At 41.8% G+C, this 14,519-nt stretch overlaps 1 protein-coding gene across 1 annotated transcript in view; it reads right to left on the bottom strand.

The window, feature by feature from the left end:
- Window positions 1-14,442, bottom strand: part of LOC129855716 (myosin phosphatase Rho-interacting protein-like) — a 57,575-nt gene extending 43,133 nt beyond the window's left edge. Inside the window, exon 1 of the mRNA XM_055923670.1 lies at window positions 13,785-14,442. Coding sequence (XP_055779645.1) covers window positions 13,785-13,829 — 45 coding nt within the window. The 5' untranslated portion in view covers window positions 13,830-14,442. The remainder of the gene's footprint in view (window positions 1-13,784) is intronic.
- Between the last annotated feature and the right edge of the window lie 77 nt (window positions 14,443-14,519).

Genomic DNA, 14,519 nt, shown 5'->3' with positions numbered 1-14,519 from the left:
TGAGACAAGATCGAAATTGGGGAGAAAAAGGGGGTAAAAATTTTGTTTTTATAAAACTGAGGGGGCACAAGTTTCAACTGAGGGGGCTAAGCCCCCTTTTGTCCCCTCGTGGAACTGGGCCCGGGATTAGCCCCATATCATGGAATAGGCTATATGTGAAGACACATATAAAGACAAAAGGAGGACACATGGAATTATTTGATTTGGATGGATGGTTGACATGACAGAATGGCCATCTAAAAGGTGGGTGAAAGTTGGCTACATATCTTGGCTGTTTGTTGAGTCGCACTTATTAAAAATGTCATATTGCGCAATTTGTTCAATTTCTTTCACAAAATACACTGATCGGATAGACAATGGCTCTTAGCTATGCCCACTTTTGGCAGCACTTCTGCAAACTGATTAGTCAATCCGTCCAACTCCTGTGACACAGGAAACTAGCTACCTACTCATTTGTATAACGGCGACGGAGGGGATGGTTTTTCACATTGTTTGTAACTTATTTTGTACATAATGTTGCTGCTACCGTCTCTTATGACCGAAACAGCGATTACTCACTTTGAACTGGACAAAGACCTTTTATTTAATGAGTCCGACGCAAAGGATATACTGCTTCTCCGAGACCAGGTCAAAATGCCCGTCATTCGCTTGAAGAAAAGATGGAACTAGAGAAGGCAGAGATCAGAGTGCCTTGTGAGAATTAGTCAGTGAGTGGGTAACAATCATTACACAGGTGCACCTTGTGCTGGGGACAACAAAAGGCCACTCTAAAATGTGCAGTTTTGTCACACAACACAATGCTCAAATGTATCCAGTTTTGAGGGGGTGTGAAACTGGCATGCTGACTGCAGGAATGTCCACCAGAGCTGTTGCCAGGGAAGCTGCCTCCAACGTCATTTTAGTGAATTTGGCAGTATGTCCAACCAGCCTCACAACCACAGACCACGTGTAACCATGCCAGCCCAGGACCTCCACATCCGGCCTCTTCACCTGCAGGATCGTCTGAGACCAGCCACCTAAACAGCTGATGAAACTGAGGAGTATTTCTGTCTGTAATAAAGCCCTTTTGTGGGGAAAACGTATTCTTATTGGCTGGGCCTGGCTCCTAAGTGGATGAGCCTATGCCCTCCCAGGCCCACCCATGGCTGCACGCCTGCCTAGTCATGTGAAATCCATAGATTAGGGCCTATGAATTTATTTTAATTGACTGATTTCCTTATATGAACTGTAACTGTGTAAAATAGTTGAAATTCTTGCATGTTGCGTTTATATTTTTGTTCATGTTGCCAAAACGGTCTATGACTCCGTCATACAATACACGCTTTTAGTTTTTGTTGTCCTAGGCCACCTGGCTAAAATGCTTGCTTTCTAGCCTAACTTCCTTATATGGGCAACGGTCAGCCAGGCCAGCTAGTTAACATTAGCATACTACAAATAGCTACATTTTGAACTTCCATCCTCTGAGGCCAGGAGCACAATGTATGAATTTATAGTTGAATCAGAATCACCGCTGTAATCATTGGCCAGTACGGAGAATTAAGTAAAACCACAAGTCCAAATCCCTATCTCCATCCATGGCTAATTTAGGAAAGGGACGATTTTAGGTAGCTTGCTAGCCACCGGAGGACAAGGACACAACTTAAGTTTTTTTCTGTCAATGAAGTGGAGCTTCTGATGTGATTTGTCTGAAGCCAAATCTAAACTGGCTTTCCCTGAAACTTTTTTGAGGTGCACCAGGACCATTCACAGCTAACTTTACAGCTAACTTTAGTTCAACGCTGATTGGCAGTCTCCATGTTGCTGATAGAGTACGGCGGAGATTACACGCCAACCTGTCACTTCTTGGTCAAAAGCACTCAATGGTCTCAGCATTTGAACTTTTATGTTTATTGTGGTATAGTGTGATTTAACCAGAATTCAATATAATTCCAATGCAAGAACCCAAATGATGCCTCTGGGTAAAGCTAAAAATCTGTGTGTTTCATCATAGAAATAGATACATTTACATCCTGAGTGGCGCAGTGGTCTAAGGCATTGCATCGCAGTGCTAGCTGTGCCACTAGAGATTCTGGGTTCGAGTCCAGGCTCTGTCGCAGCTGGCTGCGACCGGGAGACCCATTGGGCAGCGCACAGTTGGCCCAGCATCATCCGGGTTAGGGGAGGGTTTGGCCAGCAGGGATATCCTTGTCCCATCGCAAACTAGCAACTCCTGTGGCGGGCCGGGTGCAGTGCATGTTGACACGGTTGCCAGGTGTACAGTGTTTCCTCCGACACATTGGTGCGGTTGGCTTCCGGGTTAAGTGGGCATTGTGTCAAGAAGCAGTGGGTTGCATTTCGGAGGACGCACAGCTCTCGACCTTCGCCTCTCCCGAGTTCGTACGGGAGTTTTGGCGATGAGACAAGGCTGTAACTACAAATTCTTATTTACAATGACAGCCTACCAGGGAACTTAGTGATAATTTAAAATGGTCAATTTAAAATCTCTCTATATATGTAACAAATATATTGTTGATGCCATTCCAATATGGTGTATTGGAATGGTAGATTTAGTGGGGTTTTACACTCTTATGTAGTTGTCATAACCAACCATAAAATAACACAACATATGTCACAACAGGTCTAAATATATGTCATGACTGTGTTATGACCATATTATAATAGGTTATGACAAGTTATGTCCGCTGTTACGACATATTATGACATGGATATGATTGTGTCATAAGGTGTTATGATACTGGGTGTCAAGTAAAGTGTTACACTATGTTTGATTCCGGTCCGGGCTCGATTTCACCAAAACATAGAAATCTATGACTTATTCAGATTTGATCTGGTCCTGACACCTGTGGACGTTGAAATCAAGGCCAGTCTGGACGGGACCTAATCTGAACCAATTAGGGTTGAGCGGTATCCAGATTTTCATCTCGATATACAGTCTCTCTCATCCCGGGATTTAGGGTATTACCAATTTAGTACACAAGGGAGCGCCAAAACCCGCAAAAAAGTAATAGTACATTTCCATGGAGGTTGCTAGCTAAGTGTGTGAACGAGTGCAAATGAAAATAAACTATTACAAAGCCAGGCAATCCAGCTAATAAAGTTATATAGTGTCTTCAGAAAGTATTCACACCCTTTGCCTTTTTCCATATTTTGTTGTGTTAAAGTGGGATTAAAATGGATTTGTCATTTTGTCAATGTCATACACAAAATGCTCTGTAATGTCAAAGTGGAAAAACATGTTTAACATTTTTTTTTTTAAATATATAAAATAAAACACTAATATCCTGATTGGATAAGTATTCAATCCCCTGAGTCAATACGTGTTAGAATCACCCTTGGCAGTGATTACAGCTGCTAGTCTTTCTGGATAAGTCTCTACGAGCTTTCCACACCTGGATTGTGCAACAGTTTGCCAATTATTCTTTTCAAAATTCTTCAAGATCTGTCAAATTGGTTGTTGGTCATTGCTAGACAACCATTTTCAGATCTTGCCATAGATTTTAAAGCAGATTTAAGTCAAAACTATAACTCGGCCACTCAGGAACATTCACTGTCTTCTTGGTAAGTGACTCCAGTGTATATTTGGCCTTCTGTTTTAGGTTATTGTCCTGCTGAAAGGTGAATTCATCTCCCAGTATCTGGTGGAAAGCAGACTGAACCAGGTTTTCCATTTCTTTTTTATCCTGAAAAACTACCCAGTCCTTAACGATTAAAAGCATACCCATAACATGATGCAGCCACCACTATGCTTGAAAATATGGAGAGTGCTACTCAGTAATGTGCAAGGTTGGGGAGTAACGGATTACATGTAATCTGTTACATGCAAGGGATACTTTTGAAAAACTAGATTACTTCAAGGATTACTTTTAAATTCAGAAAGGATGTTTGCTGAAAAAAATCTTTGACACTTCTGTTTTCTCAATGACATTCAAATTAGCATTGAAAAAAGGCACAAGTTTAAGTTTGTTCCACCTGAGCAAGTCTGACCACAAGTCAGAGACCACTATGATGACACACTAAATGTGTTTGATGGATCGCGGGAAAAGAGCAGGAATAGGCTTTTGTATGCTACAATCCAAGCTATGTCTTCCGATGGTACGACTGCTGTTGGCATCCAAAGAAAATGGTAAACAATAGGCCTTTAGCAAATGCAGCATGTCATTCATTTTTCACATATAAATAGCACTTTTTAAAAGCAGACGAAATGTCCAAAAGTTCCATAACAGTCAGTAGAAACATGTCAAACAATGTATTGAATCAATCTTTAGAATGTTTTTAACATAAATCTTCAATAATGTTCCAACCCGGAGAATTACATTGACTTCAGAAGTGCGATGGAGCAGAGCTCCCTCTCATGTGAACACGCATGGTCAGAGCATGGTCAGGTCATGATAAACCTGACTAATTCCTGTCTCCTTCGGCCCCACTTCACAGTAGAGGCATCAGACAAAGCTCTACAGACTGTTGACATCTAGTGGAAGCGCAAACTCATCCATATGTGTATTCAATAGGATTTCTTCTCAGGTTTTTGCCTGTCATATGAGTTCTGTTATACTCACAGACATCATTCAAACAGTTTTAGAAACTTCAGTGTTTTCTATCCAATAATAATAATAATTTGCATACATTAGCAACTGGGACTGAGGAGCAGGCAGTTTACTATGGGCACCTTTCATCTAAGCAACTCAATACTGCTCCTGCAGCCATAAGAAGTTAAATAGTCAGGTAGTCCAGAACATTTTGCTAAGGGTGTTACGCACGCCTCTAAGAAGAGGGAACGCAACACCCTGCTACAACTCAACTCCCCGTGAAGTGAAAAGAGGTATGAACTGTAGGTGCGAGAAAGGACGACAAAGGCAGAATTGACCATTTACTAGGATTTATTTCCTACACGGTAATATGGTGAAAAGGGGCTGGACGGAACCAAAGGAAAGAAAGTAAATATCAAAGCTCCCCCTTGTAAGAAACACCATTGTAATAACACAAGCATATTGCTATTACATTGTTATAACTAACTTCTTTCTAAAAAACAGGGTTTCTCACAAGCAGAAACTGAGACACACACACACCAGAGACAGATGGCTGACACAGAACATTCATAAACACTGATAAGGCAGGGAAGGCCTTGAGCAAGAGTGCTTGGGTCTGCATCCCACGAGATAATGAGACACACACATAACCGAGGACAGAGGGCTGACATAAACCTTTCATAAACACCGATTAAATAAGAACATCTGCGCACACACCTAATCTCCTATTTTAGCTGAACATTTTGGTAACAAAGAACTTTTGATACAAGACTCAGAAGGATGACGCACAGCTCATCCGGACCAATCTGAGAAGACAACAACCTGATCAGGACCAACCAGAAAACCAGATCTACCAGACTCAACCTACTTTCTGTCCTGTATAAAATGACTATGTATTTCTGTTATCTGGGCTCTGTCTGCAGGTTCATTACGAGCTGAATGAACGAGTCCATGCATGTTTGTATCAGATATCTTTACCTCTGAATAAAACTGCTTTTTATTATACGAATATCCACCCTGTCCAGAGTCTCTACTTCGTCTCAGTTCTCCAGTAAACTTGTGTCAATCAACAAATGGTAGCAGAGGAATGGTTTTCTTCTCTGAATTCGATCCATCAAAGTTGACAGAGAAAAGAGACAAGTGAGAGACGGATCAGAAAGGAAGGGTGACCGGTCCGACGGAGCAGCCGGGAATCCAGCTCGCCTCAGGAAACTGATCTAGACGGCCGTCAAAACGAAGGTAAGCAGTACCTGTTAAATCAAAAATCTGCATATTGTATAATAGGAAAATCCAAATTTAAAGATCAGAAGTACTGAGGTGGAGTATGGATTACTGTTAAATTTATGATAAATGTCTATTGTAAATGTAAAAGCAAACATGTAAAGATATCTGAGATATAGAGAGTCACATAGTCGGGTAGAAGCCGTGAGACTCTAAAGCAATTAAAAAGAGATTCACATAGTCGGATAGAAGCCGTGAGAATCCAAATAACTTATAGAGGGTCACATAGTCGGGTAGAAGCCGTGAGACTCAGATTCACATAGTCGGGTAGAAGCCGTGAGAATCTAAGTAAATGTGTGTTGTAAAAAGATTCACATAGTCGGGTGGAAGCCGTGAGAATCCAAGAAATTGTGTTATAATTGTAACTGACTTGATAAAAAGATTCAGATAGTCGGGTTGAGTGAGAATTCCGTGAGAATCCAAGTCTAGAAAAGGTTCCCCAGACTTAACAACATTTGATTGGTTAAAACACTTGGAAGTTACCTAGGGGGAATCAACAAAATAAAAATACGAGTTCAGATAGCGGGCAATGGTTGACTTGGCCAATTCCTTACAGAAGTCAGAGCCGATTTGAGCGGCCTAAATTCGATTCCAAATTAAGACACTCCTGATTCAGGTGATGCGGCATCAAACTTCGCCTCCCCTGAAGAAGGAACCTCTCCCAGTTAGAGGCTGCAAATGAGAACGTGTTCTCAGTCAACTTACCTGGTAAAATAACGGTAAAATAAAATAAAAATAAAAAAATAAAAAACACTCATAACTCTTAGAGCTGTACAGAGAATGGACAGAAGATGGCAGTATTGCAGCACTCAACGGTCTCCCAGAAAATGGAGAGCCTGTTTGAGTGCTGGTGACAGAAAAAACTTAGAACCAATTCGGAGTAGAGAGAATACATTTAATAACTTATTTAGGTTAAATTTACAGACTAATGATATTATTGTTATGGATTGGCTGACATGCGATATAAATTTAGCGAAGTATATGGTAAGTTTACACTTTGGAATGGAAAGAGTTGAGAAGTTGATTTTACTTATACGATAATTTTGCTGCTAAACTTAGTTGGAGTAACTAGATGTTTTGCCTAGAGGCATGAATAAGACAGTCATTTTTGGTATTATATTGGCTAGTTGCTGCGTTCTGAACACAGGTTGAGCGCTAGTAAACGCATATCTTTATTTGAACTATACTAATCTATTTGATAAAAGTACTAAACCTGTATATTTAACATTTGATAATGATTTACCGGGTGTGGCCGTATTAAATTATGCTAGAGAAAATTGGTTGTGTCATTTAGAGGGAAAATGTGTACATTATAGCTTTGAGATACTTTTCAGAAGTTGCTGAAAGTTATTGGTTTTGGTTTAGGTAACACCAGAGAATTCGAACAATAAGTAAACGTATTCTAAACGTGATCTGTTTTCATTATGGGGGACAAAGAACGACTCGCAACCTGGTATGGATATGGAACACGAATGTAGGTGTAACCTTTTTGACCTCTTTTCGTTGCATTTTCCTGTCAATCACGGGGGGATCAATCACGGGGGGATGTAGTGAGAATAATGAAATTGTGGTCATTTGGGAATACTAGTTTTGAGGTAAATTGATATAATAGAGTTTATAACTCTTGACCATAATTGTAGTTTTAACCATAGAGGAGTCAGGATTCTGTTTTTAAACATTGGCTATGACGGTTTTGAATGGGCTGTTATTGAATTGGTTTGAACAGGAGATATTTTAAGCATATAGGGCATGGAAATAAAAGTGATAGAGAGCTTATTAGTAAAGAAAGGAATTTATATGGTTAGCATTTGTTTTGGCCATAAGAAGATAGAGATAGGTTTATTAAGGTTATGTAAGGACTTTAGAGATTGACACTATAAGACATGTTGTTAATTTTAAATCCATGATTTTAGATAAAGTCAAAACAGTGAGACACTTAGTTAATGTTTGGGACCAAGCTACAGACAGATAAGGGAAAGGGCAGACAGAGTGGCCCTCCCCGCACTGCTGAGACCTTGAAGGTTTGAGAGCAGAGAAGGGAGTTTTGGAAGGGGCGCCAAGACAGAGATAACAGAATGGGTAGATAACGTTACTGAATGGAGACAAAAGGGAGAATTGGACATGTGGAAAATAAAAGGGGCGCTCCTACATAATAATGTAGAACATAAGAATATTTTACTAAGTCATTATTTAGAATAGGTAAGGTTGATACCTGGGCAGAGCCAGGTATCAAACGGGGGAGGGGTACATTGTGGTCTAGGATAGGATGTGGCCTATTGGATAATAAACTTATTTAAAATTTAAAATTTCTAGCTAAAAAATAGGCATAGAAGTTAAATATATAATCAGATAGAACAAATGATAAACTGTTTGTTAAACAAACCTGTATGTCCAAGATTTTATGCATTGCAGGTGAATTAAAGAAGAAGGTGATTCACTAGATCTGGGGGCATATCGCACTTGGAGGGTGAGACACACTGACACTGTCGAATGATCACAGAGTTAAGGAGAAGAACCGTTGCTAATAGAGTTCGGGGATCAACTCCTTAATGAAGAATTCCCTCCCCCGACCTTTCCTCACTGTGTTTGTTCATAGAAGTGAAAGTGTTGCTTGGTCTCTGGCTGATGATGTGTTCTCTGGGAGAGGATGGGGCTTTCCAGGACTGCTTGTAGTCCTGAGTTGTCTGTTTAGGATACGATGGGGATGTTACCATCACAGTACTGCCAGAACCACCACCAGTTCCAACAGACCAGGTTCAGCCGGCCTCCTCCACCACTTCAAGACCAAGTCCCACGCCATCACCTAAACTCTACAATCTGGTATAGGTAATAAATGAAAAAGACATCTCAGATAGTGACCAATTGGGGACTGATTCTGGTTATGAGGGAAGGGAGAATATGTGGTTGGCCTATAAAACACTTAATAGAAAGGACTGTGTCGTATGTGGACATGCCAGACCTATTCTGGCTGCCCACCCATTTGCCCTAAGTAATGGGGAAGTTTGGATGTGCATATTGGAAAGTTTAAGCCAAATTCAACCCTGTGTAAAACTCTTGAGTCTTGTGTTCCCAGAAGTCCCTCCCCAGAAGTCACTGTGGGGAGTTAAGGCATATGGGGGATATTACAGCTGTAACACTGGTACAGGTAGAGGTATAGACTATGGGAGGTTCCCTACTGCTGCCTGCATCACAAATGTACACTATTAACTAGAGGTGTTGCTGATGTATGGTGGATGTGTGGACCTGCCAGGCGGTTGACCCCATTTGGAAAGGAGATTGTCAGGGAACATGTGTTTTGGCCAGTCTGATAAACACCATTGCCTATTATTGAGGTTACAGCTAACCAACTTTTGGGAGCTGCACATGACAGAGGCTTGGGACCAACCCAGGAGACGGCAGAAACGTGACGCTCCTTGGTCCGAGGGAACAGATAACATTCACACCAACCTGTTGGGGGTCCCAATAGGCGTCCCCCACGAATTCCAGACATTAAACAGGAATGATGGCCTGTGGCATCTGATGCCCATCATTGGCCCAGCTATTGTTGATGCTAAGCATAATGCCTGGATCAATTATATCTACTATAATTAATAATGATTTGTTAAATACACCCACACAGCACTTACGGGAATGGCTGAACAATTGGATGCTACCTCTCAAACCAGTAGACAAAATAGACTAGCACTGGACATGATTCTGGCCATCCAGGGAGGCGTATGTAAAATGTTTGGAGAACAGTGTTGCACGTTTGTCCCTAACAATACTAGTTCGGATGGGAGCATTTCAAAAGCTCTGAGTGGGTTGGCAAGGTTATCAGTGGAGATGAAGGGTCTTGCAGGTGTGGAGGAGACTGGACTGGTCCCTTGGCTGGGTGGTTGGTTTGGTAAGTACACTGCAATAATGATTACTGAATTTCTGACACTAGTTGTTGTTTTTCATTTCTGTGCTGCCTGTATCATACCTTGTTTGAAGAAGTCTGTTACAGATGTGGCAAGGGCCTCTGGTATGATGCCGCTGCTTGATGCTCCAGTAGGAGAGGCTGATACGGAATCAAGCTTTCGCAGGAGAGTGGGCCTGACAGAGGAGGACCCTTGGTTCGCTGTAGTTGATGTTGTCGAATGAATAAAAAGTGATGTTTGTCCTCCCTGTTGTGAAGGTTTGAAGTTCCCGGGTGGCGACGAGCCCACCTGGTACAGGTTGTATAGAGGGATGGACCTGAGGGTTTAACATACTCTTGTTTTTTGGTTACTAATGTGTCCAGGGGTAGTTCTTGTAGTAGGTCTCCTTTTGGTCCTTGCTCATCCTTATCGTGGGCTAACTTGCACCGCCCACTCTCGATGGTGCTATCCTTACAGCTACAAGGGTCTCGGGACTTACGAATAATTGGCTATTATTGGCTGAGGAGGCGGGCAAGGCCACCCACCAGAGCTGTGTGGTATGTATGGGGGCCCGTCCACTCCTTCGCATTGTACCGGCTACCCTACCTGACGTATGTCTTCTTCCTGTTATGAAACATGACAACCCAACTGCCAACTGCTCCGTATGGGACAAGTTTTACCCTATTGTTAAAAGTACTATAAAGGGCCCCGATGTTTTCTTCTCGGGTTGCCAGGGCTAATTTCACTTGTATAAATATGTCCCTTGGCCCTCCAATGCTGGGAGCATTACCTTATGAATGGTGCAATAACACCCATAATCCTAATGCCCCTTTCCAACCTGTGTCTAGAGCTGATGTCTGTTGGTGGTGTGGAGGAAATCATCTATATGACCGCCTGCCAGGGAATGCCACTGGTCTTTGTGCTCTTGTCTCTCTGCTTCTTCCTGTTTCAGTGTATCCTATGGAAGTAAAGGACCTGATGGCCCGTGTAGAGAGGGACGGGGATTTATCCCGGTCCAAAAGATCAACAGGAGTGGATCCTGGAGACCCCACCTATATTGACGCCATAGGAGTCCCTAGGGGGGTGCCAGATAAGTATAAACTAGTAGACCAGGATGCAGCGGGTTTTGAATCATAATTTTGCTGGTGGTGTACAGTTAATAAAAATGTGGACCGAATCAATTACATTCATTTTAATGTTCAGAAACTAGGCAATTGGACTCAACAAGGCTTCGAGGCGGTCCATGGCCAATTGGAAGCTACTTCCCTGATGGCATTCCAAAATAGAATCGCGGTGGATATGTTGTTGGCTGAACGCGGAGGTGTTTGTGCCATGTTCGGGGAGCAATGTTGTACTTTCATTCCCAATAACACAGCAACTGATGGTAGTCTTACTGTTGCTTTAGAAGGTCTTCGTACTCTTAATGGGAAAATGAAGAGCCACTCAGGAGTGAATACCTCAATGTGGGACTCTTGGATGGATGCGTTTGGTAAATATAAGACGCTTGTTTCTTCCATTCTGGTATCTATATCTGTCTTCGTTGCGATACTGGTGCTTTGTGGATGCTGCTGCATTCCATGTATTCGAACGCTGGCCACTAGGATCATAACTACTGCTATTGATCCCAACCAGACAGAGAAGGGACAGATGTTTCCTCTGCTTGCCCTGGAGGATGCTGAGCCAGGCTATTTGACTGATGACTGATTCAACGCCATTTATAGCTTTTGTCACGTCTCTTGTGAGACGTGAAGAGGGGGAATGAAAAACTTTATCTTCTGATAAAGTTTGCCCTATTCTGCCATTTATAGCTTTTGTCACGTCTCTTGTGAGACGTGAAGAGGGGGAATCAAAGCTTTATCTTCTGATAAAGTTTACTCTAATTTTGCCATTTATAGCTTTTGTCCTAGCTTTTGTCACGTCTCTTATGAGACGTGAAGAGGGGGATTTGTAAGAAATACCATTGTAATAACACAAGCATATTGCTATTACATTGTTATAACTAACTTCTTTCTAAAAAACAGGGTTTCTCACAAGCAGAAACTGAGACACACACACACCAGAGACAGATGGCTGACACAGAACATTCATAAACACTGATAAGGCAGGGAAGGCCTTGAGCAAGAGTGCTTGGGTCTGCATCCCACGAGATAATGAGACACACACATAACCGAGGACAGAGGGCTGACATAAACCTTTCATAAACACCGATTAAATAAGAACATCTGCGCACACACCTAATCTCCTATTTTAGCTGAACATTTTGGTAACAAAGAACTTTTGATACAAGACTCAGAAGGATGACGCACAGCTCATCCGGACCAATCTGAGAAGACAACAACCTGATCAGGACCAACCAGAAAACCAGATCTACCAGACTCAACCTACTTTCTGTCCTGTATAAAATGACTATGTATTTCTGTTATCTGGGCTCTGTCTGCAGGTTCATTACGAGCTGAATGAACGAGTCCATGCATGTTTGTATCAGATATCTTTACCTCTGAATAAAACTGCTTTTTATTATACGAATATCCACCCTGTCCAGAGTCTCTACTTCGTCTCAGTTCTCCAGTAAACTTGTGTCAATCAACACCCTCTCCTATCTAACCTGCCTACCCACTTAATTTACCTAACTTAGCACCACCTGGTGCCCTAACCAAAATACAGGGGGTGATCCACCCAGGTCTTACCTAGTGTGCCTAGACATTGAATATACTACGGGTATATGTATGCCCGCGGGCCTCTTGCCTAAGCACTCCCAAAGTGCCTTCTCCCCTGAGAACAAATGAAACAGAATAATTATTAACAATTTCACAAGCACTTTACAACAAAACTGAGTAAACTAACTCAGGCCACTAAAGAAACTTTGACAAAGCAACAAACACAGAACATATCAAAGCTGCTACCAACAACAACTAACACATTACATACCACACTTTCTGTTAAACAACCAACACTATATCATAATCTAATTCTCCAGAAAAAATCTCTCTCTCTAATCTCTCCAAAATATTCAATCTTCTCTCCTCCTGAACAGAACACTGGCTTTTATATAGCTTCAGGAGTCTAATTGGATACAGCTGCATCTTGACGAGGGGGCGGGGTCAGCTCTCTAATCATCCATTAGCCATTGAGTCGACCAATCAGCTGGTTGGGGAGGCTTCCGGGATTCTATCTCCTGAAACACACACACACTCAAATACAACACAGAAACTGGGGAACGTGACAAAGGGTAATTCAGATACAGATATGTGTGACTAGTTTGAACGTATTGTAATGAAACAGCAGGGTGCAGGTCTCGAACCCTCGACCTTCTAGCCCGAGGTCCGGCGTGCTATCAACTGTACCGCAAAAGCATGCTCCTGCGGCAGAGTCGATTTCCGCGCTTATAAACCCAGGGTCGTTACAGAATGCTTTCCGTAAACCAAGTAGCAGTAAGAGTTGTCGTGTCATTGTGGATACATGTAACGTTGCCTACAGCTAGCTAACTGGAGACATTCGTGATGTGATTTTAGTCCTAATGGCCTATTTCGGCGTAACTTGGTTTAATAAATACATACTGACAACCCTACGGCTGGCAGTGGCTAGCTACAGGCTGGCTGCGACCATGTAGCGTCTTGCGATTCATTCCATTTCGCCAGCTAGTCAGACAATTTAAGGCCGCCGACTAAACAATGTAGTTAAGTAACGTACTTCAATAGTCACAGGTCAAATTACACTGAACAAAAATATAAAACACAGAAATTTGTTTACATCCCTGTTAGTGAGCATTTCTCCTATGCCAAAATAATCCATCCACTTGACAGGTATCAGGCAAGATTGTGTCTAGGCTTCAGGTACTGTTATGGGAATAGCTATTTAGGGTTGTCGCTGTTTAATCTCACGGCAAACCTTTCACTATGGTTGGCAGTGGCTAGCTGTAAAATTACAGGCATGCAGTCTTGCGATTAATTCCATTTGACTAGTTTGACGCCAAAGCCAACCAACAAAGCTAACGAACTTCAAAATTGTCAGTCACGGGTCAATAATGTAGATATTAGAAGCGTGTCTAATATGTTTAATAACATACGTATGTACCTACTTAGGTAAACATCTGAATTACCTGTTGCCCAAAGTTCGGCGCAGCTGTTAGTAAGTGGTTCGCCATGTTCAGAAGATGCGGCCACAGGGGGAAAGATTTGGCGTCTAGTGGTGACGTCAGACCGTCTGGTTAAGTAGCCCAAAAAATAAACTCATGTTCATTGATTAGGTTAAGATAAACCATCCCTCAAATTAGTGGACCAATGGAGACGCATTATCTACACCTCCCTCTAAACTCTGCCCTTCACAAAAAAAACTGGCAGTGAAAGCAAAGAAATCGAGAGACAAGACATGAGTAGCATAACCAAAAAGGTAGTAATTTCAGGCAAAAGCATAGTGGAAATGGAATCAATAGGATTGGTTGTTGGGGAAGTTGAACTGAAAACTATTTTTGCATTGGTTTTCAAATACATTTTTAAATAATTAAGAGTTTTTGCTCTTGCTTTAAAATTGTCATTGCAAGTTTTGGGGTTTTGCTTTGGATATAGTTAACAATTCTATACATTTTGCTTCAAATCGTTTGGTTTTTGATGTCAACATCCATTATTTCACGCCTCAAAAAAAATGTTCACATTAGCAACTTTTTCATGTTTACAATGGATTTCAATTCAATGGCGTGAAATTGGCCACATAAGGTACAATTGATTTAGTTTCTCCCAGTTGCTGGCCCACACTCCAGTACAGTAGGTGGCGGTAATGCACCATAATGTTGGATGCCAACCAATGATGAACCTGGTCATTTAGATTACTGAACAGG

Source organism: Salvelinus fontinalis, chromosome 5, assembly GCF_029448725.1.
Source record: "Salvelinus fontinalis isolate EN_2023a chromosome 5, ASM2944872v1, whole genome shotgun sequence".
NCBI classification, from domain to species: Eukaryota; Metazoa; Chordata; class Actinopteri; order Salmoniformes; family Salmonidae; genus Salvelinus; species Salvelinus fontinalis.
The sequence above is the reverse complement of the archived record's forward strand: the minus strand, read 5'-3'. Positions and strand labels throughout refer to the sequence as shown.